The sequence below is a fragment of the Sebastes fasciatus genome, chromosome 16 (genome assembly GCF_043250625.1).
Source record: "Sebastes fasciatus isolate fSebFas1 chromosome 16, fSebFas1.pri, whole genome shotgun sequence".
In the NCBI taxonomy this organism is placed as follows: domain Eukaryota; kingdom Metazoa; phylum Chordata; class Actinopteri; order Perciformes; family Sebastidae; genus Sebastes; species Sebastes fasciatus.
In genome coordinates, this window is record NC_133810.1 from 10,207,088 (window position 1) to 10,233,577 (window position 26,490).

General features: G+C 41.6%; 4 protein-coding genes across 4 annotated transcripts; 1 reads left to right on the forward strand and 3 right to left on the reverse strand.

The window, feature by feature from the left end:
* Window positions 1-1,062: 1,062 nt before the first annotated feature.
* On the reverse strand, window positions 1,063-2,803 carry LOC141753252 (tripartite motif-containing protein 16-like). Its single transcript, XM_074611730.1, has one exon. It carries the CDS (start codon window positions 2,801-2,803, stop codon window positions 1,139-1,141), a length of 1,665 nt encoding a protein of 554 aa, XP_074467831.1. The 3' UTR covers window positions 1,063-1,138.
* Window positions 2,804-6,484: 3,681 nt separating this feature from the next.
* LOC141752980 (tripartite motif-containing protein 16-like) lies at window positions 6,485-8,153 on the reverse strand. Its single transcript, XM_074611274.1, has one exon. It carries the CDS (start codon window positions 8,151-8,153, stop codon window positions 6,486-6,488), a length of 1,668 nt encoding a protein of 555 aa, XP_074467375.1. The 3' UTR covers window position 6,485.
* Window positions 8,154-12,082: 3,929 nt separating this feature from the next.
* On the reverse strand, window positions 12,083-13,753 carry LOC141753153 (tripartite motif-containing protein 16-like). Its single transcript, XM_074611537.1, has one exon. The coding sequence runs from the start codon at window positions 13,751-13,753 to the stop codon at window positions 12,083-12,085; it is 1,671 nt and encodes a 556-aa protein (XP_074467638.1).
* Window positions 13,754-18,677: 4,924 nt separating this feature from the next.
* On the forward strand, window positions 18,678-22,630 carry LOC141752507 (uncharacterized). Its single transcript, XM_074610507.1, is given in 4 exon segments — window positions 18,678-20,125; window positions 20,264-20,631; window positions 20,634-20,657; window positions 20,660-22,630. Coding segments are annotated over 4 exon segments (3,678 nt in total). The 3' UTR covers window positions 22,498-22,630.
* The last annotated feature ends 3,860 nt before the right edge of the window (window positions 22,631-26,490 follow it).

Here is a 26,490-nt window from a genome sequence, read left to right on the forward strand (position 1 = left end):
GTGAAATCCACCAGAAAGTGAAAGTTATTTTATGGCCTTCATTAATCACCCTGTGTGTTACCAAAATATCTTGAAAACTGATTGATTAGAAAGAAATGAAGTATGAAAAGGACAGATTTTTTTTTGATATTCGGACAGTGAAATGAAGAATATAGAATATAGATAAGTCAACAATTTATTTATTTTTTTAGGATTTACAACATTGATTTTCATTTAATGTATCCAAATAATTGTTATCATGAAAGTAAATTTGAATTCTTTCTTAAAAAAAAAGATTACTAAACTATTTTTCAAAAGGTTACATTTAAAATGATCCCAGTTTTCTGGTACTCGTAATTTTTGGGTACATTAAAATAAAAGTTGCTATTTTAACAGCAGCACAGTATGCAGAAAGTAAACATTACATTATACAAATTATGAAGATATGAAGATTTAGTACAACTACAAAATATTTTTAAAAGAAATTATTTTACATTCATTTGACAGATGCTCAAAAATCCAAACCCAAATACATTTATACATTTTTACATACATGACTGTTTTATTAATTTTGTAGTTTTTACATAATTAAGCCCATTAATAATATAACCAAATTCAATTTTAAGTACGACAAAAACAGATTTTTAGTCAGACATTTTGCATATGCAAAGTCAACAATTTATTTATTTAGGCTATTTATTTGTAGGATTTTGAACATTAACTTTTTATATATTTTTTTAACCATGTAAAGACACTTGAATTCACTCTTAAGAAGATGATTAGCTATTTTTCAGAAGGATACGTTCAAAATTAGACCAGTTTTTCCTCTACTTTTTGGGTACATTTACAAAAAAAGGTGATGGGATTTTACAATATCAGTACAGACAGCAGTATGTAGAGTACTAAAAAGTAAACATGACTCTTTTTAAATCTATATTACATTCATTTTGCACAGTATACAGTATAAGGAAAATGTTTAGTAAAAATAACATAAGAATCAAATTTCAACAAACAATCTATGTAGCAAATAAAAAAAGTTTTCATCATTTCATTGAATGAAAATAGAAGAAGAAAGTTCCACCCGCTATGTTTGATCTCTGCAGTGCAGACACATCTCAACATTTACTGTACAGAGATGAATCACTCATTAAACTCTTGTCTACTTGAGCTCACACAGCTTAGCAGTGTCTCCAACATCATATCGAAACCAAAATCCAGCATAGAGAGGCTGAGTGAACGTGGTCTGGTCTCTGTGGAGGAGAGTCATGGTTTCAGAGACGCTGTAGTAAGACAGAGTACCTGCCCTGTGATCCAGGTAAACTCCTATTCTGGAGGACTGAGGGCCTGAGACGGAAGTACAAATATTGTTGTGTCTGAATATATAACTACTACTGTTACAGTCTAATGACCAAGATTTGTCATTATATCCAAATCCACATTCATTATTGGTGCCTGTTCTTCTAATATCCTTGTATGCAACTGCTATACAAACGATCCCGCTCCATTTCACCTCCCAGTAACAGCGTCCAGTCAGACCCTCTCTACTCAGGACCTGGTACCTTTCTCTAAATCTGTCTTGGTGATCCAAATATAACTGTTCTCCTTTCATTAATGTTGCTTTTCTGTCCCTGTCACTCAATGACAAACGTTTGTATGCTGTATTTGGATCCAGTGTGATTTGAGAAGAATATTTCATAAACTCAGCTCTGGTTCTGGGCTCTGCTTGTAAAACATCCACTTCAGTCACTGCCAGAGAGATCTTTCCCCACTCCTCACTCAGAACAGCCTGCAGTTTATCTCTGACCTCTGACACCGCCGCTGTCACATCCTCAAAGGAGCGCAGAGGACAGATATCAACGCTGGGAACGTCTTTAGATTCGCACAGACGTGACAGCGAGGGGTAGTTGTTTAGGAAATGGAGGTGATCCTCTGTGTGTGAGAGCGTCTCCAGCTCAGTGTCTTTCCTCCGCAGCTCAGTGATCTCCTGCTGCAGCTTCTCCTCAAGCTCTTTAGCTCGACTCACTTGAGTTGTCTGCTGGGATCTGATCTGCTGCTTCACTTCGGAGCTTCTTTTCTCAATGAGACGGATCAGCTCAGTGAAGATCTTCTCACTGTCTCTCATAGCTTCATCAGCAGAAAGATTGATAGCCTCCACCCTCTGCTGAAGCACCTTCACGTCTTTCTCTCTGTCCTGGACTCTCTGTTGGATTTCCTGCCGACTCGCCCCGAGCTCCTTTTGCTTCTCAGCCCTCTCTGCTGCAGCGGAGACTGTGTCATGACCTTTATGATCATCCATGGAGCAGAGATAGCAGATGCACTTCTGATCAGTGCGGCAGAAAATCTTCATCACCTCGTCATGCTGAGAGCAGATGTTCTCCTGGAGCTTTAAAGTGGCCTCAACCAGCTTGTGTTTCTTTAATGGAGCTATATTGTAGTGAGGCTGGAGGTGCTGCTCACAGTAAGAGGCCATACACACCAGACAGGACTTGAGGGCTTTCACCTTCATCCCAGAGCAGAAATCACAGGTCACGTCTCCAGGTCCAGCAGAGGAATGATCAGGTGAAGATGCTTGAGGTCCTGCTTTCTTCAGTTCCTCCACTAACTCTGCCATCATGGTATTTTTCACCAGGACAGGCCTCGGTGTGAAGCTCTGCCTGCACTGAGGGCAGCTGTGTGTCTTCGTCTCATGCTCCTCACCCCAGTAGTCTTTAATACAGCTCATGCAGTAGCTGTGCCCACAGGGAATAGTCACCGGATCCTTTAGAAGATCCAGACAGATTGAACAGCTCAGTTTGTCTCGATCCAGAATCACTTGCTGCGCCATTTCTCCTCTAGACGACAGTGAATGTCTGTACGTTTCACTCTCTGTTACCAGATAAATGCTGTGCTCATTTCCTCAATGTTTGTCCACTGATCTGCAGTGTATGAGTGTTCCAGCTCTTACATTAATCACATGGTGTTTGCACCCATCTATAAACGGGCAGATCTGTGAAAGGGGAGGGAACGACAAGTCTGAGATGAATAGACTTTGAGCGGGAAGAGCCTTGCCTTGCCAGTAAAGAAAGTCTGGGTGGGGGGTTTGTGAAAGTTGTGCTTCATTTCAGGAAGAGGAGCGGTTTGAGAGTTTCTGTGTGTCTTTAGCCCTCAGTTATAGTCTGTCTTTCAGATTCAGAACTACAGAATTAAATGGAAGACTTGCAATGTAATATATTACTACCACTACTACTATGATGAGTACTAATAAGTAAACATTAAATTATACAAATTATGTTCACAGAGATTCTAAAATGACCTATTTTTTTTAAACTTTGTGTTACATTCATTTGGCAGATGCACAAAAATTCAAATCCATTTATGTATTTTTATATACATGACTCTTTTATTCATTTTGTAGTTTTTTATACAATTAAGCCCATTTATATAAAAACCAAATCCAATTGTAAGTGAACTGTACTCATATAGCACCTTTCATACACATAGAGAGATATTCTCTCACTATGCACCTTGGACATCTACAAAAAGATCTAAAATGAGATCATATCCATTGATGAATTTAAGGGCATCATATTGAACGTGGTGATATGTGGTTACCAGCATGTTAAACAGCTGTTCGTCAGTTTTCTTGTGATTTTTTGTATATAATGTTGAATATATTGTATTTTAATGTGTTGTAATTTTATATGGCCGGCCAGGTCTCTCTTGTTTTTTAATCTCAATGGGAGTTCTTAGTAGAATAAAGGTAAAATAACATAAATAAAGAGAGAGAGGGGGTTAAAATGAAATGTACCAGAAGTGGCATTTGCTGGCATCCACACTTGACACCAACAGAGACACACCAACACTAGCAACCCCTGAAAGAAAAAACTCTCTAACTCTACCTGCCTGGTAGGCCTAGCCTGTAAAAATAGTATGGAAAAGAAATGAAAAATGAAATGATTTGTTATATCTGGATTTCCCTTCTCCCTCATTCTGTATAAAGACAAGACAATCATATTTTACATTATTTTTTTCTGTCCAGTTTTATTACAGAGCAATATGCAGCACATAGGCGTGAATTTCTGCATTTCCTCTTAAATTAAAAGACACACCGGTTTAACAATAGATGCACTTTTTGCAATTGTGAAGGGGAAACTATTGAACATGTGTTTGTAGATTGTTTTCATGCTACTTCTTTTTGGTTTGATTTACAGAATAATTTCTCATAAACATTTTGAAAAAAATATCATTCTAACAAAGATTGAGATATTACTCACTTTTAACAATCTTTTTTTCGGAAGATGAAATTTACAATGAATTAGATTAATATCTTAGCAAAACATTATATCCATAAAATGATATGGCTCAAAAGAATATCCTCCTTTTATACTTTTAAAGATACTGATTTTAAAACATATTTGACTATGATTGAAAATTCTAAATTGCCAAAATCTATTAGATTGTTTAGACATTTATTCCAATTTGTTGTTGTTGATTTTATTTATCTTTTCCTTTCCTTACATTGTATTTGTTGTATAATGTATTTTATTTTATATAATTTTTTTATACTGTAAAATATATTTTCTGATTTTTTTGTAATGAAACATGAACATGTTTATGTAACTATTATATTGAACTTTCCAAAAAAAATAAAGTATGAAAAAAAACAGACACACCGGAAGCTGTTTTACTTAATGGCCCGGAAGCAGAATCCCGAGGTGTAACATCTGCTAACTGCATTTTATGTCACAAAGCTAGCTCATTGTTATAATGTTGTGATAAAGGGTTTTAGTTGATTGATGCACTCATGGTAAATAACATCAACACTGAATTAAAACATACTTGTAAGGATGAACAATAAGTTAGTTTAGGAGTGTTTATTGGACAGGACCTAGCTAGAGCTAATTCAACATTACTTAGATCATAACAACATATCTTAAACAACACAAACTGAACACAATGACCTTCATGAAGACAGGATTTATTACAGGGCTTTTGTGTTAGACTGCATTAGTTTTAGCTAGATGTACCTTTTATTAACTGATAACTGAATGTACATGACTGGTTGACCTCTTCTTGACGTCTTCATGGTCTGTTGTCGGTAGATGATGATTTAAAAAAGATATTACCTCACATTTTGAGTGTTTTTGAGACGACGTGCAGCCCAGTTATTCCTAAAGTGTGATTGGCGAAGCCTGTAAAGCTTTCTATAATTCCCATTTTATTCCTGCATGATTGTTGTGGAATGTTCAAAAGTTGTGTATTAAATCTGAAAGTAAAACATTCTGCTGAAATATTGTCTTGAACATGATTTTCATTTACAAATGAAAAGACCCCAACATTTTACAAATTTAAAATCATTCCAAAATTGTGTTGTTTCTGGTGAAATCCACCAGAAAGTGGACGTTATTTTATTGCCTTCATTAATCTCCCAGTGTGTTTGTCTGTTACCAAAATATCTTGAAAACTGATTGATTAGAAAGAAATTAAGTAGGAAAAGGACAATTTTTTTTTGATACTCGGACAGTGAAATGAAGAATATAGAATATAGATAAGTCAACAATTTATTTATTTATTTGTAGGATTTACAACATGGATTTTCATTAATGTATCCAAATAATCGTTATCATGAAAGTACATTTGAATTCTTTCTTAAAAAAAAAGATTACTAAACTATTTTTCAAAAGGTTACATTTAAAATGATCCCAGTTTTCTGGTACTCGTACTTTTCTGGGTACATTAAAATAAAAGTTGCTATTTTAACAGCAGCACAGTATGCAGAAAGTAAACATTACATTATACAAATTATGAAGATATGAAGATTTAGTACAACTCAAATTATTTTAAAAAGAAATATTACATTCATTTGGCAGATGCTCAAAAATACAAACCCAAATACATTTATACATTATTACATACATGACTGTTTTTTAATTTTGTAGTTTTTACATAATTAAGCCCATTAATATAATAACCAAAATCAATTTTAGGTAGAACAAAAACAGATTTTTAGTCAGACATTTTGCATATGCAAAGTCAACAATTTATTTATTTAGGCTATTTATTTATAGGATTTTGAACATTAACTTTTTATATATTTTTTAAACCATGTAAAGACACTTGAATTCCCTCTTAAAAAGATGATTAGCTATTTTTCAGAAGGATACGTTCAAAATTAGACCAGTTTTTCCTGTACTTTTTGGGTACATTTACCAAAAAAAGGTGATGTGATTTTGCAATATCAGTACAGACAGCAGTATGTAGAGTACTAACAAGTAAACATTACTCCCTTTTTAAATCTATATTACATTCATTTTGCACAGTATACAGTATAAGGAAAATGTTTAGTAAAAATAACATAAGAATCAAATTTCAACAAACAATCTCTATGTAGCAAATAAAAAAAAGTTTTCATCATTTCATTGAATTAAAATAGAAGAAAAAAGTCCCACCCACTATGTTTGATCTCTGCAGTGCAGACACATCTCAACATTTACTGTACAGAGATGAATCACTCATTAAACTCCTGTCTACTTGAGCTCACACAGCTCAGCAGTGCCTCGACCTCTATAACTTGGAAGCCAAAATCCAGTATAGAGAGGCTGAGTGAACGTGGTCTGGACTCTGTGGAGGAGAGTCATGGTTTCAGAGACGCTGTAGTAAGACAGAGTACCTGCTCTGTGATCCAGGTAAACTCCTATTCTGGAGGACTGAGGGCCTGAGATGGAAGTACAAATATTGTTGTGTCTGAATTTATAACTACTACTGTTACAGTCTAATGACCAAGATTTGTCATTACATCCAAATCCACATTCATAAATGGTGCCTGTTCTGCTAATATCCTTGTATGCAACTGCTATACGAACGATCCTGCTCCATTTCACCTCCCAGTAACAGCGTCCAGTCAGACCCTCTCTACTCAGGACCTGACTCCATTCACCAAATCTGTCTTGGTGATCCAAATATAACTGTTCTCCTTCCATTAATGTTGCTTTTCTGTCCCTGTCACTCAATGACAAACGTTTGTTTGCTGTATTTGGATCCAGTGTGATTTGACAAGAATATTTCATAAACTCAGCTCTGGTTCTGGGCTCTGCTTGTAAAACATCCACTTCAGTCACTGCCAGAGAGATCTTTCCCCACTCCTCACTCAGAACAGCCTGCAGTTTATCTCTGGCCTCTGACACCGCCGCTGTCACATCCTCAAAGGAGCGCAGAGGACAGATATCAATGCTGGGAACGTCTTTAGATTCGCTCAGACGTGACAGCGAGGGGTAGTTGTTTAGGAAATGGAGGTGATCCTCTGTGTGTGAGAGCGTCTCCAGCTCAGTGTCTTTCCTCCGCAGCTCAGTGATCTCCTGCTGCAGCTTCTCCTCAAGCTCTTTAGCTCGACTCACTTGAGTTGTCTGCTGGGATCTGATCTGCTGCTTCACTTCGGAGCTTCTTTTCTTAATGAGACGGATCAGCTCAGTGAAGATCTTCTCACTGTCTCTCACAGCTTTATTAGCAGAAAGATTGATAGCCTCCACCCTCTGCTGAAGCACCTTCACGTCTTTCTCTCTGTCCTGGACTCTCTGTTGGATTTCTTGCCGACTCGCCCCGAGCTCCTTCTGCTTCTCAGCCCTCTCTGCTGCAGCGGAGACTGTGTCATGACCTTTATGATCATCCATGGAGCAGAGATAGCAGATGCACTTCTGATCAGTGCGGCAGAAAATCTTCATCACCTCGTCATGCTGAGAGCAGATGTTCTCCTGGAGCTTTAAAGTGGCCTCAACCAGCTTGTGTTTCTTTAATGGAGCTACATTGTAGTGAGGCTGGAGGTGCTGCTCACAGTAAAAGGCCATACACACCAGACAGGACTTGAGGGCTTTCACCTTCATCCCAGAGCAGTAATCACAGGTCACGTCTCCAGGTCCAGCAGAGGAATGATCAGGTGAAGCAGCTTGAAGTCCTGCTTTCTTCAGTTCCTCCACAACCTCTGCTAACATGGTATTTTTCACCAGGACAGGCCTCGGTGTGAAGCTCTGCCTGCACTGAGGGCAGCTGTGTGTCTTCGTCTCATGCTCCTCACCCCAGTAGTCTTTAATACAGCTCATGCAGTAGCTGTGTCCACAGGGAATAGTCACCGGATCCTTTAGAAGATCCAGACAGATTGAACAGCTCAGTTTGTCTCGATCCAGAATCACTTGCTGCGCCATTTCTCCTCTAGACGACAGTGAATGTCTGTAAGTTTCACTCTCTGTTTCCAGATAAATGCTGTGCTCATTTCCTCAATGTTTGTCCACTGATCTGCAGTGTATGAGCGTTTCAGCTCTTACATTTGATCACATGGTGTTTGCACCCATCTGTAAACGGGCAGATCTGTGAAAGGGGAGGGAACGACAAGTCGGAGCTAAATAGACTTTGAGCGGTAGGAGCCTTGTATAACCGGTATATAAAGTCTAGGTGGGGTTTGTAAAAGTTGTGCTTCATTTCAGGGAGAGGAGAAGTTTGAGCGTTGCTGTGTGTCCTTAGTCCTCAGTTATAGTCTATCTTTCAGATACAGAACTACAGAATTAAATTGGAAGACTTCCAATGTAATATATTACTACCACTACTACTATGATGAGTACTAATAAGTAAACAATAAATTATACAAATTATGTTCATGGAGATACTAAAATTATCTATTTTTTAAACTTTGTGTTACATTCATTTGGCAGATGCACAAAAATCCAAATCCATTTATGTATTTTTACCTACATGACTGTTTTATTCATTTTGTAGTTTTTTATACAATTAAGCCCATTTATATAAAAACCAAATCCAATTTTAAGTGAACTGTACTCATATAGCACCTTGCATACACATAGAGAGATATTCTCCCACTATGCACCTTGGACATCTACAAAAAGATATAAAATGAGATCATATCCGTTGATGAATTTAAGGGCATTGTATTGAATGTGGTGATATGTGGTTACCAGCGTGTTAAACAGCTGTTCTTCAGTTTTATTGTGAATTTTTGTATATAATGTTGAATATGTTGTATTTTAATGTGTTGTAATTGTATATGGCTGGCCAGGTCGCTCTTGTTTTTTTATCTCAATGGGAGTTCTTAGTAGAATAAAGGTAAAATAACAAATAAAGAGAGAGAGGGGGTTAAAATGAAATGTACCAGAAGTGGCATTTGCTGGCATCCACACTTGACACCAACAGAGACACACCAACACTAGCAACCCTTGAAAGAAAAAACTCTCTAACTCTACCTGCCAGAAATGAAAAATGAAATTAAATAATTTGTTATATCTGGATTTCCCTTCTCCCTCATTCTTTATAAAGACAAGATTATCATATTTTAAGTTATTTTTTCTGTCCAGTTTTATTACAGAGCAATATGCAGCACATAGGCGTGAATTTCTGCATTTCCTCTTAAATTAAAAGACACACCGGTTTAACAATAGATGCACTTTTTGCAACTGTGAAGGGAAAACTGTTGAACATGTGATTGTAGATTGTTTTCATGCTACTTCTTTTTTGTTTGATTTACAGAATAACTTCTCATAAACATTTTGAAAAAAATATCATAAACAAAGATTGAGATATTACTCACTTTTAACAATCTTTTTCGGAAGTTGAAATTTACAATGAATTAGATTAATATCTTAGCAAAACATTATATCCATGAAATGATATGGCTTAAAAGAATATCCCTCTTTTATACTTTTAAAGATACTGATTTTAAAACATATTTGACTATGATTGAAAATTCTAAATTGGAAAAAACTATTAGATTGTTTAGACATTAATTCCAATTTGTTGTTGTTGTTTTTATTTATCTTTTCCTTTCCTTACATTGTATTTGTTGTATAATGTATTTTATTTTTATATTATTTTTTATACCGTAAAATATATTTGCTGAATTTTCTGTAATGAAACATGAACATGTTTATGTAACTATTATATTGAACTTTCAAAAAAAAATAAAGTATGAAAAAAAACAGACACACCGGAAGCTGTCTTACTTAATGGCCCGGAAGCAGAATCCCGAGGTGTAACATCTGCTAACTGCATTTTATGTCACAAAGCTAGCTCGTTGTTATAATGTTGTGATACAGGGTTTTAGTTGATTGATGCACTCATGGTAAATAACATCAACACTGAATTAAAACATACTTGTAAGGATGAACAATAAGTTAGTTTAGGAGTGTTTATTGGACAGGACCTAGCTAGAGCTAATTCAACATTACTTAGATCATAACAACATATCTTAAACAACACAAACTGAACACAATAACCTTCATGAAGACAGGATTTATTACAGGGCTTTTGTGTTAGACTGCATTAGTTTTAGCTAGATGTACCTTTTATTAACTGGTAACTGAATGTACATGACTGGTTGACCTCTTCTAGCCTGATATTCAGACTGAATTACCTTTTAATTTCACTTCATTTGAATCACTCAACACATTTGAGATATGAGTTGTGATTTAGATATCTAGACCTTTTCAGTGCATCTTCCTTTAGACTCACTCAGCAATTTTCAACTGGGAGGTAACCGTCAGCTTTTGGCAAAGAAAAGTAGAGTTGTTATTAGAAATAAGAGATAATCTTCAATTGATAGTTTCTGTTATATTTCCTTTTTTTTCATTATTGTTTTTTGAGTGATTTTCTTCTCTCACCATCATCAGCATTAAATCAACACATGGTCTGTTGTCGGTAGATGATGATTTAAAAAAGATATTACCTCACATTTTGAGTGTTTTTGAGACGACGTGAAGCCCAGTTATTCCTAAAGTGTGATTGGCGAAGCCTGTAAAGCTTTCTATAAGTCCCATTTTATTCCTGCATGATTGTTGTGGAATGTTCAAAAGTTGTGTAATAAATCTGAAAGTAAAACATTCTGCTGAAATATTGTCTTGAACATGATTTCCATTTGCAAAAAAAAGACCCCAACATTTTACAAATTTAAAATCATTCCAAAATTGTGTTGTTTCTGGTGAAATCCACCAGAAAGTGAAAGTTATTTCATTGCCTTCATTAATCTCCCTGTGTGTTTGTCTGTTACCAAAATATCTTGAAAATTGATTGATTAGAAAGAAATTAAGTAGGAAAAGGACAGATTTTTTTTTGATATTCGGACAGTGAAATGAAGAATATAGAATATAGATTAGTCAACAATTTATTTATTTTTTTAGGATTTACAACATTGATTTTCATTAATGTATCCAAATAATTGTTATCATGAAAGTACATTTGAATTCTTTCTTAAAAAAAAAGATTACTAAACTATTTTTCAAAATGTTACATTTAAAATGATCCCAGTTTTCTGGTACTCGTACTTTTTGGGTACATTAAAATAAAAGTTGCTATTTTAACAGCAGCACAGTATGCAGAAAGTAAACATTACATTATACAAATTATGAAGATATGAAGATTTAGTACAACTAAAAATATTTTTAAAAGAAATTATATTACATTCATTTGACAGATGCTCAAAAATCCAAACCCAAATACATTTATACATTATTACATACATGACTGTTTTATTAATTTGGTAGTTTTTACATAATTAAGCCCATGTATATAATAACCAAATTCAATATTAAGTAGGACAAAAACTGATTTTTAGTCAGACATTTTGCATATGCAAAGTCAACAATTTATTTATTTAGGCTATTTATTTTTAGGATTTTTAACATTAACTTTTTATATATTTTTTTAACCATGTAAAGACACTTGAATTCACTCTTAAAAAGATGATTAGCTATTTTTCAGAAGGATACGTTTAAAATTAGACCAGTTTTTCCTGTACTTTTTGGGTACATTTACAAAAAAAGGTGATGTGATTTTGCAATATCAGTACAGACAGCAGTATGTAGAGTACTAAGAAGTAAACATGACTCTTTTTTAAAATCTATATTATATTCATTTTGCACAGTATACAGTATAAGGAAAATGTTTAGTAAATATAACATAAGAATCAAATTTCAAAAAACAATCTCTATGTAGCAAATAAAAAAAACTTTTCATCATTTCATTGAATTAAAATAGAAGAAAAAAGTCCCACCCACTATGTTTGATCTCTGCAGTGCAGACACACCTCAACATTTACTGTACAGAGATGAATCACTCATTAAACTCTTGTCTACTTGAGCTCACACAGCTCAGCAGTGGCTCCAACAACATTTAGAATCCAAAATCCAGCATAGAGAGGCTGAGTGAACGTGGTCTGGATTCTGTGGAGGAGAGTCATGGTTTCAGAGACGCTGTAGTAAGACAGAGTACCTGCTCTGTGATCCAGGTAAACTCCTATTCTGGAGGACCGAGGGCCTGAGACGGAAGTAGAAATATTGTTGTGTTCGAAATCATAACTACTACTGTAACAGTCTAATGACCAAGATTTGTCATTACATCCAAATCCACATTCTTCTCTTGTGCCTGTTCTTCTAATATCCTTGTATGCAACTGCTATACAAACTCTCCCGCTCCATTTCACCTCCCAGTAACAGCGTCCAGTCAGACCCTCTCTACTCAGGACCTGCTCCCATTCATCAAATCTGTCTTGGTGATCCAAATATAACTGTTCTCCTTCCATTAATGTTGCTTTTCTGTCCCTGTCACTCAATGACAAATCGTTGTTTGCTGTATTTGGATCCAGTGTGATTTGACAAGAATATTTCATAAACTCAGCTCTGGTTCTGGGCTCTGCTTGAGGCAGTAAAACATCCACTTCAGTCACTGCCAGAGAGATCTTTCTCCACTCCTCACTCAGAACAGCCTGCAGTTTATCTCTGACCTCTGACACCGCCGCTGTCACATCCTCAAAGGAGCGCAGAGGACAGATATCAATGCTGGGAACGTCTTTAGATTCGCTCAGACGTGACAGCGAGGGGTAGTTGTTTAGGAAATGGAGGTGATCCTCTGTGTGTGAGAGCGTCTCCAGCTCAGTGTCTTTCCTCCGCAGCTCAGTGATCTCCTGCTGCAGCTTCTCCTCAAGCTCTTTAGCTCGACTCACTTGAGTTGTCTGCTGGGATCTGATCTGCTGCTTCACTTCGGAGCTTCTTTTCTCAATGAGACGGATCAGCTCAGTGAAGATCTTCTCACTGTCTCTCACAGCTTCATCAGCAGAAAGATTGATAGCCTCCACCCTCTGCTGAAGCACCTTCACGTCTTTCTCTCTGTCCTGGACTCTCTGTTGGACTTCTTGCCGACTCGCCCCGAGCTCCGTCTGCCTCTCAGCCCTCTCTGCTGCAGCGGAGACTGTGTCATGACCTTTATGATCATCCATGGAGCAGAGATAGCAGATGCACTTCTGATCGGTGCGGCAGAAAATCTTCATCACCTCGTCATGCTGAGAGCAGATGTTCTCCTGGAGCTTTAAAGTGGCCTCAACCAGCTTGTGTTTCTTTAATGGAGCTACATTGTAGTGAGGCTGGAGGTGCTGCTCACAGTAAGAGGCCATACACACCAGACAGGACTTGAGGGCTTTCACCTTCATCCCAGAACAGTAATCACAGGTCACGTCTCCAGGTCCAGCAGAGGAATGATCAGGTGAAGCAGCTTGAAGTCCTGCTTTCTTCAGTTCCTCCACAACCTCTGCTAACATGGTATTTTTCACCAGGACAGGCCTCGGTGTGAAGCTCTGCCTACACTGAGGGCAGCTGTGTGTCTTCGTCTCATGCTCCTCACCCCAGTAGTCTTTAATACAGCTCATGCAGTAGCTGTGCCCACAGGGAATAGTCACCGGATCCTTTAGAAGATCCAGACAGATTGAACAGCTCAGTTTGTCTCGATCCAGAATCACTTGCTGCGCCATTTCTCTTCTAGACGACAGTGAATGTCTGTAAGTTTCACTCTCTGTTTCCAGATAAATGCTGTGCTCATTTCCTCAATGTTTGTCCACTGATCTGCAGTGTATGAGCGTTCCAGCTCTTACATTTGATCACATGGTGTTTGCACCCATCTGTAAACGGGCAGATATGTGAAAGGGGAGGGAACGACAAGTCTGAACTGAGCGGGAGGAGCCTCGCCTTGCCAGTAAATAAAGTCTGGGTGGGGTTTGTAAAAGTTGTGCTTCATTTCAGGAAGAGGAGCGGTTTGAGAGTTGCTGTTCTTCTTCTTCTTCTTCTTTGGTGTTTATTGGCGGTTGGCAAACCATCTTAGAGGTGCATTACCGCCACCATCTGGACTGGAGTGTGGAACAGAAGATTGTGCAGAAACAAAATAGAACTAAAAACAAAAAATTAAATAAATAAAAAAATGATAATGAAAACTCTAGATTCTTTTAACTAAATCAGTTTTTCTCAAAAACTGAATAATTTCACTGTATATATTATCTGCTTTATTCCCCAATAGACCTGACACTGAAAAGTCGTGATGTTTTGCCTTCCTTAATGTCTGAAAAAGGTGATTCCTCTGGATAGTGTAATTACTGCAGTGTATCAGTACGTGTTCAACAGTTTCTGGCTGGTTACAGTGTGTACATTTCCCAGTTGGGTGTTTGCCTATTCGATATAATGTTTGATTAAGACCTGTATGTCCGATTCTTAGTCGAGTGATGATATTTTCTTCCCTTCTTTTCCAGCCCACCTTTCTCCCTGCTCCAACATGTTTCTGTATATTGTACATATGCCTTCCAGTTTCCTGATCATCCCAATACTCCTGCCATACTTTTTGTGCATAGTTCTTGATGAATGGTTTAGCCTCAGCTTTACTTAATGGAATTTGTAATTCTATATTCTTAATTCTTAGTGTTTGTTTGGCCAGAATGTCTACACCAACATGAGCAGGAACCCATATGAATCGTGTACCTGTGCCTTTTATTTCCATCCTATACATAATGAGAAATATTTCATTAATTAAATCCGTTCTGACTGATGATCTACCAGATCCTATGCTTGTGAGTGCTGAAAAACTGTCAGATGCAATAACGGTGTTTTTTATTTCCCTCTCCTCTATCCACTGCAGGGCCAATAATATTGCCAATATTTCTGTAGTATATACTGACACATAATTTGATACTCGTTTCTCACTCACCGGGATATAAACTGCTGCACCTGCACACCCTGTCTCAGGATCTTTGGAACCGTCTGTAAATAAGAACACGGAGTCTGTGAAGTGCTGATCCAAATAATTCTGGACTATGCGCCATGCTGGAATTTTCTTTGACTTCTCCTTCAATTCCTGCTGTATATTGAGGTCAACATTTGGTAATGGGAATAACCAGGGAGGAATGGAGGAAACTGAAACTGTAGAGCAATATTGGAATTGACATAACCCTATGTTTTCTGCCTTTGCATCACCTACCCACCCAAAGCTTATGAAGTTTGTTTCATTATGTTCCCAGCAGTCTATCAAAACACTTTTGGTAGGGTGAGTTTCATAATGCCCCTGAAGATTAACCCAGTATGCCAGCATTAATTTTATTCTTCTAATCCGTAGGGGCATTTCTCCCACTTCCACTTGCATTGCTGATACCGGAGATGTTCTGAATGATCCACTAATGATTCTCAAAGCCTGAGCTTGCAGTACATCTAATTTCTTGAGGTTTGATTCTGCTGCTGACATGTAAGCTACACACCCATAGTCAAGGACAGATCTCATGAGAGCCCAGTATATATGTTGTAAAGATGCTCTACTTGCTCCCCACTCCTGTCCTGTCAAACAACGCAGTATATTGATGACTTTTTTACATTTGCTCCTGATTTTATCTAAATGAATGTTCCATGTGAGCTTTTCATCAAACCAAATCCCCAGAAATCGAACAGCTTTGACTTGCTCCAGAGGTTGATCATACAGTTTTAGGGAAATGGGTGCGATTTTACGCCGTTTTAAGAAACAAATAACTTGTGTTTTTGCTACTGATAACTTGAATCCCCATTTGTTTGCCCATTTCTCCACCTCAGCTATTGCAGCTTGCATTTTCTTATTAACAAATGATACATTGCGGCCTCTTATCCAAAGAGCTCCGTCATCCGCGTACATAGACTTTCCTATATTTTGCTCAACCTGAGAAAATATATCATTGATCATTATATTGAATAATAACGGACTACATACACTACCTTGTGGAGTTCCATTATCTACTGTATATGAATTTGAATATTCTGCATCTACTCTTACCTGTATTTTCCTGTCAAATAAAAAGTCCTTCACCCAATTATATGCTCTACCACCAATTCCCAATGAATTCAATTTCATGAGTAACCCTTCTTTCCAGAGCATATCATATGCTTTTTCCACATCAAAGAAGATAGCTAATACTACTTCTTTGTTGGTCTGTGCTTTCCTGATGTCTGACTCTAAGCATAAGACAGAGTCCATAGTATTGCGACCCCTACGGAACCCACTTTGATGTGGAGATAAAAGAGCTTTACTTTCCAGGAAATATGTTAATCTCTCTGTAACCATTTGCTCCATAATTTTACATAAATGAGAGGTTAGGGCAATAGGTCTGTAACTATATGGATCTGATGGGTCTTTCCCTGGTTTTAGAATAGGCACTATTACGGCTTGTTTCCACACTGAAGGAAGTTGTCCAGTTTCCCAAACTCTGTTATACAGTCTTAAAACAGTGACCAGAGTGTTATCTGCCATGTTCTCTAACATTTTATAGCATACGCCATCTTTACCAGGTGTGGTCTGACGTGCACAAGTTATTGCTCTTCTCAATTCAAACATACTAAAAGGCAGGTCTATTGGATCTTCTGATGTCTCTTTTTTCTCTAATATTTTAGATTTCTCCAATAAAACTATTTCTACAGCGCCTGGCCTCATCTGTTAGGTTGTCGGAGCTGTGAACTTTCCTGAATGTTTGCGCCAGAAGTTCAGCCTTTTCTAGGTTGCTGACAGCCATTTGATCCCCATTATTCATCACTGGTAATTTATAACTCCTTCTGATCCCTCCCATTCTCCTGATCATGCCCCAGACATCTGAAAGCTGTACTTCTCTTCCTATACTGCTACAATATTGCCTCCAAAATGTGCGTTTTGGGGTTCTTATTGTTTTCCTTACTATTGCCTGTGCCCTTTTATACTGGATCAAAGCATCCTGTGAATGAAGTTTTTTGAGTTCCCTAAATGCTTTATTTCTGTTTTTTATGGCTTTGCTACATTCGCTATTCCACCAAGGTACATTCTTAATACGTTTAGTTCCTGTACTCTTTGGGATTGTTTCCTCAGCAGACTGAATTATTTCATTAACTAGTTCACCATTAAATATGTTTACATCCATTTGATAATCTTCTTTAATTCCCTCACATCTCGCTGCACTTATCTCTTGGTAAGCAGACCAATTAGCATTTTCCAACTTCCATCTAGGAATTTTCTTTCCCTTATCAAAATAAATTTTTACACCAACTTTATTCACTACGGGGTAGTGATCGCTGCCCATTGTAGTATGCTTTATTACTTTCCATGTGCTTACACCTGCTAAAGTACTATTTACAAATGTTAGGTCAAGTGCTGCTTCTGTGTTTTGAGTGCAATTATACCGTGTTCCCTCCCCATTATTAATACACACCAAACAGTGATCATCTATAAATTCTTCTACAACTACACCATTAGCATCTGTGCTATTGCTCCCCCACAATGAATTATGTGAATTAAAATCCCCACACCATATTACATTATTTTGCAATGATCCCCCTACATCCTCCAATATACCTTGACTTAATTTCCCGCATGGATTATAAAAGTTAATTATATCTATATCACCTCTGTCAGTCCACACCTTAACAACAATTGATTCATGCTCAGTGTTTACATGCATTATCTTGTAACTCATTTCATTCTGTATGAATGTTGCAACTCCTCCACCATTACCAGATTCCCTATCCCTTCTAACTACAGAATATCCCTTTACAACAAAATCCCACTGTGGTTTCAACCATGTCTCTTGTATACATATTACATTCGGTTTATTTTGTAATTTATCAATGTACTTCTTAAACTCCTGTCCATTTGCTATTAAGCTTCTCGCATTCCATTGTAGCAGAATTAGCACCATTAAGAGGATCCAGCCCATGTTTGTGCGGATTGTGTATCTTCATTCAGAATGTCTCTAACTGTTCTTTTTCTAACTTCGTTCGGTGTTTCACTATGGGAATCGCCTCGGCGTGACCAACTAAGGAAGCTCCAATGACACAACGTCTGTCATTGACAGACAGGTCGACCTGTGTTAGGGCTACGCCCCCTCATATTAACACAGTCGACCGCCCCTTACAAATCATTCTCGCTTTTCTTCCCGTGAAGAAACTATAGCTCCCTCAGCTCATCTAAGCTAGCTTGGTTTTTCTGCTTAACAGTTCACAGACGACCCGTCAAGGAAAACGTCGCCGAACGCAGTTCCAGGCTTTAGTTTGGTTTTGCTGAGTAAGTACTTCGTGAGAAGTGTACTTTGTGGTGTTACACAGGATAATTAACCGAGCAGTGTCCGCATTAAGGCGAGCTGTTTTGTCCGGCTAACCTGTATTTGTTTATCGGCGTAGCCGGTGACTGTGTAACATTATACCGTACGGCTAGCGCGTTAAGGCGAGCCTACTAGGTTCAGTTAGCATTAGCTTGTTAGCCGAACCGAGTACCCGGAGTTCAGCTAACGTGTCACGGCGAGCAGACTCTAACGGTGCGCTGTTAGCTCGGGCTAAACCCCGTTTGCTAACGCTACTAACCGACAGGCTAACGCGTTGCGGCGCGCCTGATACGGCTGAATATTTATACTTTTCGCTCCTTTTCCAGTCGCCATGTCTTCGGCTGCTACCCCCACCAAAGGGTCTGAGCCGAAGGTTAAAGAGGCTGCATCCCGCCTGTGCCCTGCGTCATGCGGGGCTTCCATCTCGGGCAAGGACCCTCATCCTATGTGCATAGCTTGCATGGGCGCTAAACACGCTCAAGCATCGCTGGCTAACCCCCAGTTATGTACCCACTGTGCGTCAATGCCAGAAAAAATCCTGGAAAGGAGGCTGAGAGTGGCAGTGGCCAGTAGTCAGGACCCGTGCCTGTCTGGAGCCATCTCAAAAGCCACAACCAGCACCCATCAGCCGCGAGCCTCAACCGGCTGGGCGGACTCGATGGACGCTGTTTGCCCGGACATGCCTCCACTTTTCGAGGAGCTCCTCGAGGTGGAGCCGGGCTGTGAGGACGCAGAGGGCGATGCCAGCTCTGACCTCCTCGACATGGACGACATGGAGGATGAGGAGGATGACTCCACATTTCCTCTTCAACAGTCCAGACCCCCCAGCGCATCTGATGCTGTTCCCACAGTGGACAGCAACTTATACGAGGTCTGCAAACGGGCCGCGTCCAAATTGGGGATTCAATGGCCCGCAGCCCAGGACGCCACAGGGGCGGAGAGAGATCTATATGATGGTAAGAGGCTCCCACCAGCCCAACCACCATCTAAACAACTCCTGCCAGCAGTGCCTGCCTGCATGAAAGAAATGAGCAGGTACTGGTCCAGACCATTTAAGACTAAGCTTCCCACCAAAGGCTACTCAAAGCTTGAGATCCACGGAATGGGGGAACTGGGGCTGGCCGAACCCCCAGCGGTGGAGCCTTCAGTGGCTTATCACCTCCACCCAAACCGTCGCTCTCTCTCAGCTTCCTCCAGCATCTCTCTTCCTAGTAAAATGGAGCGCCTCACGGCGTCTGTTTTCCAGAGGATGTATAAATACGCAGCGCAATCAGTGTGCTCTCTTAATGCAATGACATTGCTATCTGCGTATCAGGCGGAAATCCTGGAGGAGATGGGTGGACAGCTGGACTCAGGTTCACCTAACCCTGCTCTCTGGGATGAGATTTGTGTGGTGAACGACCTCATCCTGCGCTCCTCACGGGGCGCAGTGCAGGGCTGCGGTCATGTAATGGGACTGGCAGTCTCAGGTGAGAGGGCCTTGTGGCTGAATCTCTCAGGCCTGAGTGATGCTCAGAAGGCAGAGGTTATGGATGCGGCATACGACCCCACCAAAGGTCTTTTCGGTCCAGCTCTGGAGAAAATGAGAGAGACCAGCACCCTCAGAAAACAAGAGGGTGAAGCTTTTGACCTCTGCCTACCCCGACGACCCATCTCTCGCCCCCCTCAGGGACCAAGGGCTGGCTTTGCTGCTGCAGCCTCAGCAGTGAGGGAGAGACAGGGGTCGGACCGCAGACCGCAGAAGCAGGCAGCTGGTCAACAGACTAGCCAGCAGCCCCGGTCAGAAAAAGCTAAGCCATGGGGCAAACACTCTTTCGCTGCAGTTGCAGCAAGAAACCGCCCATCCCACCCCGGGGACGGGAAGAAGAGGCGTGCGACCTAACACCCCTTGCTTCTCCCTCCCCCCCTCCCTCAAAGAAAAGAAAGGGAATGGAGGTGGAGCAGAGCCCCCAAGCTCAGGCTTCAGAGGCCCTGGTGTGTTTCCAGTTTTCCAGAGGTCCTCTCTCAGTTCCTCTCCCCTCATGTTCAAGGGGAAGAGAACAGGGGGCAGGTAACGCAGTGTCCCCAAGCACTTGTACCCAGTTCAACACTAAAAGAAATAAAGTGTGCATTTTCACAGCCAGGCCAAGGGCCGAGGGTGAAATGTTCCCCCCAAAACAAAATAAAAACAAAACAAGGTCATGGCCTCATAATCCCAGCAGATGGAGCTCACGCTCCTCTGAGGGGAGGCCGCTCCCTCCAGGTGATGGAGGTGACGTCACCGCAGGGCGTGCACAGCCCACTCGCTGCCGGACAGACCAGTGGCGCGCATGCGCGTTCACCCATGGGTTTTGTCCACTGTTACCCAGGGTTACAGGCTACAGTTCGCTATGAAACCACCCAGATTCAACGGTGTGTTAGTTTCAGTAGCCAGGGGGGATTCAGCACTAGTCCTAGAGGACGAGATAGCATCCCTGCTAAACAAACAGGCGATCAGAGCCGTCCCGAGCGAGGAAGCGCAGCGGGGTTTTTACTCCCGTTACTTCCTCATTCCCAAGAAGGGCGGCTCAGCCTTACGGCCCATTTTAGACCTCCGTGTGTTAAACAGACACCTACGAAAGTACACTTTCAGGATGTTAACACACAAAGTGCTCTGTCGATCTATTCGTCCAGGAGATTGGTTTGTAACAATCGATCTCTCGGACGCGTATTTTCACATCGCCATTTATCCCGCACACAGAAAGTTTCTCAGGTTTGCGTATCAAGGCAGAGCCTACGAATACCAAGCCATCCCGTTCGGGCTGTCATTAGCACCGAGGGTGTTCACAAAGTGTGTGGAGGCAGCTCTGTCTCCGTTACGGAACAGCGGCATCAGGATATTCTCGTACATAGACGACTACCTGATATGCTCCCACTCACGGGAGCAGGCAGTCAGGGATTCCGCTGCGGTGATAAATCACCTCGGGGATCTTGGGTTCAATATAAACTGGGCAAAGAGTCGAGTAGAACCCGCACAATGTACAGAATACTTGGGTCTCAACATAAACTCGCTCTCCTATCGAGTCACGCTGTCGGAGGGGAGAGTAGCGTCCCTCACTCAGTGTCTCTCTCGTTTCCGGGTGGGGACAGCCGTGACGTTCAGACTCTGTCTGCGCCTACTCGGCCTCATGGCGTCAGTGATTTCTGTCGTACATTTGGGACTCCTATGGATGAGGGATTTTCAGCGCTGGGTCGCGGCGTTGCGCCTGTGCTCACGCCGTCACCTCAGCCGCAGAGTGAAAATAACACCAGCTGGTGTGCTGGCGCTCCGCCCGTGGGAGGACCGGACGGCTCTCGCGTCAGGTGTCCCGCTAGGGGCGGTGTCATCCAGGGTAACCATGACAACGGACGCGTCCCTGTCAGGTTGGGGAGCGACCATGTTGGGCAGAACAGTGAATGGCACCTGGGACCAGAGGCTGGCTCAGGCTCACATAAATCTCTTGGAGCTTTGGGCAGTGTTTTTTGCACTAAAGCATTTTCTGCAATTTCTCCAAGGTCGCCACGTCCTGGTGAAAACAGACAACACCACGGTGGTCGCATACATCAACCGCCAGGGCGGGACTCGCTCACTGCAGTTACACAGGTTAGCTCGGAAGATAATCATGTGGAGCAGCTCGAGGCTAATGTCCCTCCGAGCGACTCATGTGCCGGGCGTTTTGAACAGGGGCGCAGATCTCCTGTCCCGGGGAAACCCCCTGTACGGAGAGTGGACTCTCCACCCGCAGGTGGTGGAGCAGGTGTGGCAGAAATACGGCCGGGCAGCCGTAGATCTCTTCGCCTCGCAGGAAAACGCTCACTGTCGACTGTTTTTCTCCCTGTCAGACGTAAATGCACCTCTGGGGGTGGATGCGCTGGCCCACTCATGGCCAAACGTGCTGCTCTATGCATTCCCCCCTCTCAGCCTGATCTCCCCCACTCTAGCCAGGGTGAGAGAGCAGGGCTTGTCGCTAATCCTGATAGCACCGCGGTGGTCGTCCAAGCACTGGGTAGCAGAAATAATTCAGCTTCTAGTGGGCGAACCGTGGCCTCTCCCCATACGCAGGGATCTTCTGTCCCAGGCGCGCGGGGAGATCTACCACCCACACCCAGACCGCATGGCGCTCTGGGCCTGGCCCGTGAAAGGTGGAACCTGAACGCGGCAGGCCTGCCCGCACAGGTCATTGACACCATTCAGAGTGCAAGGGCCTCCTCCACTCGCTCTCTTTACAGTGGTAAGTGGCGGGTTTTTGAGGAGTGGTGCGACTCGAGGCACACCATTCCTTTTCAGTGTTCGGTGGTTGACCTGCTATGTTTCCTGCAGGAATTGGTAAATAAGGGCAAGGCCTTTTCTACCATTAAAGTGTATTTAGCGGCCATCTCAGCCTGTCATGTAGGCTTTGGAGAGAAGCCTGTGGGGCAACATCCTTTAGTTTGTCGCTTCATGAAAGGTGCACGCCGCAAGCTTCCAGTTTCCAGGCCCCTGGTTCCTCTGTGGGATCTGTCGGTCGTGTTGGACGCCCTCTCTCATCACCCATTTGAGCCTATAGAGGCGGTGGGGATGAAATTTATTTCACTTAAAACAGTGTTGCTCTTAACCTTAACCACAGCAAAGCGTGTGAGTGATTTACAGGCTTTATCCATCCGCCCTTCCTGCTTACAGTTTGCCCCAGGGCTCACCAAAGTCTGCCTACGGCCCAATCCAGCGTTCGGGCCTAAGGTGGTGGAGTCAACCTACAGATGTCCCACAGTGGAGCTTTTGGCTTTTCACCCACCTCCATTCTCCTCAGTGGAGGAGCAGAGGCTTAACACATTATGCCCAGTGCGGGCTCTGCATGTCTATGTGAGTAGATCAGCAGGTTTCAGGAAAGGGGATCAGCTGTTTGTGTCCTGGGCCACTCCCCACAAGGGCAAGCCAGTGTCCTGCCAGAGGCTATCCCACTGGATTGTGGAGGCCATATCACTGGCTTATAGCTGTAGAGGTCTGCAACCTCCACAGGGGTTAAAGGCCCATTCCACTAGGAGCATGGCCACTTCATGGGCCCTGTTCAAGGGAGTTTCAGTGCAGGACATTTGTGCTGCGGCGAGCTGGGCTACGCCTCACACTTTTTTAAGGTTCTACAGGCTGGATGTCTCGGGGCCATCCTTGGCACGGGCTGTGCTAGAGGCAAACACGCCAGGGTCGGTGTGATGTTCACTGTCTGGCTTATTGTTTATGGCTTCGGGAAACGTATGCAATACGGGAGTGGTCTATATCTCCCATAGTGAAACACCGAACGAAGTTAGAAAAAGAACTTAAGGTTACTTAACGTAACCCCGGTTCTTTGATAACAGAGTGAGGTGTTTCACCAGCACGTCCCTACATGCATAGACACGGAAAGAAACCGTTCTAGAATGATTTGTAAGGGGCGGTCGACTGTGTTAATATGAGGGGGCGTAGCCCTAACACAGGTCGACCTGTCTATCAATGACAGACGTTGTGTCATTGGAGCTTCCTTAGTTGGTCACGCCGAGGCGATTCCCATAGTGAAACACCTCACTCTGTTATCAAAGAACCGGGGTTACGTTAAGTAACCTTAAGTTTCCCATTGTAACCCATTTACTTCAAGGTACTTCTCAGCTGATCTTACAATTATTTTAATCCTTTCATTGCGACTTTTTGACTGTGCCGAACAGTTGATTATTTCTGCCATAAAGAGCACAAAGTCACTTTTTTCTGACTAGCAGAGTTTCCTCCTTCAACTTATCGCATCCTGCACATTTTACAACATCTTCATTCACAGTGTTATTTTGCTTTGTCACCTTTATTCCTCCTGAAACCTTCTTTGCTGCCTCTGCATAGCTGATTCCCTGATACACCTTGACTCTGCACCTCTGCCGCTCTTTTGCTAACCTCACATCCACCGTACGCTGAGCTATGTTCTCCACCGCAATTGCAGCATTTCAGCTTTGCTCCCTGGGCACATTTGCCATACTCATGTTCTCCTCCACATCTTCCACACCTTTGGTTTCCTTTACACACAGCCGCCACATGTCCAAATCGTTGACACTTAAAGCATCTGAGTGGTGGGGGAATATACAGCCTGACATCATAGCACATATATCCAATGAAGATTTTTTCGGGAAGTTTTTCCTCCTCAAAAGTGATCAGCACTGAGAGACTGTCACTTTTAATGCCATTTCTGTTTGATTTCATGCGTTTGACTTCACTTACTTTTGCATTAGTTATGTTTGCTTTAACATCGTCATCTGTTACACTTACTGGGATCCCTGAGATGACTCCCTTGACTAGTTTTTTGTCACCAGCTAGGGAACATTGTACTTTTTTGCCATTTATTTTGTTCATCCTGATTGCTCGCCCTTGTTGTCCTCCATCCTTGCACATAATTAACAGTGATCCGTTTCTTAACACTTTAGCACTTTTTATTTCTCCGATTTCTTTACATATTGATCTGGTAAGTTGTATTGGATTCCACTCTCCAAAAGAAGCCCCTTCTTGCGCCAGTTTAATGATTACCTTATAATCATCTCTCCTCCTCTCTGTTACAGCTTCTCTGCCAACAGAATCACTATCATCCGATTTATTATTTGGGTTCTTTTTACGTTTCTTTTTCCGAGCAATATCCCACTCTCCGTAGCTCCCGCCACCTAATTCCATCTCGCCTAACTCGCTTCCTGATCCGTCACTTCCCTCTGCCATCTCCTGTCCAGTCACAGCCCAGTGTTGCCAACCGCCTCTCCTCCTGCTGCTGCTATTTGCCCGACTCCCTTTCCGCCCATCCAGCTCCTGGGTGGGGTTTGTGGAAGTTGTGCTTCATTTCAGGAAGAGGAGCGGTTTGAGCGTTGCTGTGTGTCTTTAGTCCTCAGTTATAGTCTGTCTTTCAGATTCAGAACTACAGAGTTAAATGGAAGACTTGCAATGTAATATATTACTACCACTACTACTATGATGAGTACTAATAAGTAAACAATAAATTATACAAATTGTGTTCATGGAGATACTAAAATTACCTATTTTCTTAAACTTTGTTTTATATTCATTTGACAGATGCACAAAAATCCAAATCCATTTATGTATTTTTACCTACATGACTCTTTTATTCATTTTGTAGTTTTTTATATAATTAAGCCCATTTATATAAAAAACAAATCCAATTGTAAGTGAACTGTACTCATATAGCACCTTGCATACACATAGAGAGAGATTCTCCCACTATGCACCTTGGACATCTACAAAAATATCTAAAATGAGATCATATGCATTGATGAATTTAAGGGCATTGTATTGAATGTGGTGATATGTGGTTACCAGCGTGTTAAACAGCTGTTCGTCAGTTCTATTTCATCCTTACTGACCGCCAGAGGCAGTGCTTCAACACTGAATATCTTCGTCTCGCGCATGCGCAGGTCGAGTATTAATATCAACAAAGTCACGTGTGACCTCGGATGACCCTGGTTAGGTATAAGTTCCGGTGTCATCCACGAGATCAGTCCTATTTCATCTTCTCGCTTGCGCAGTTTAACTACTGTGGTAGCATTAGCTAAAAGCTAAATTACCTATTTGAGCTCGTCACCGGTAGCCTTGTGACCACCGGTCGGAGTTGCGGAGTTTCGCCCTCCAAAGGCTGCGACGAGCCGCCCATCAAACTGTGTTGTTCGCCGTTCGGTCCTCCGACGGAGGAGACGGCGGACGCACCTATCCTGGTCATCACCAGCGTGATAAGGACATCTTCCCATGTGTACATCACCCAGTGAGATCGATTTATATTGTTTTCTATAACGATAAACGTTACTATGCACAGTTAGCAGAGCGTTAGCTCATGCTAACTAGTGGACAACGTGCTGTCAGTGAGGGAGCGTCCCAGCTCTCCCCTCGGTGTAGCACTATAACGAACATTGCTTACTATAGCTTCTGTGTACAGTTAGCAGCGCGTTCTCGCGCGGGCTAACTCGGCGCGACACCAGCAACAGTTAAGTATATTGATAACAGTTACTGTGCTAGTGAAGACAGTGTGCTCGCTCTCCTCTCACTACACAGGCTGTTTTTTCTGCACGTTCTCTCCAGTTAGCAGAGTGCTCTCGCTCAGGCTAAACTTTGGCATCGGAGTCCATAACACTACTGTCCTCGCATTAGCAGAGTGCTCTCGCTC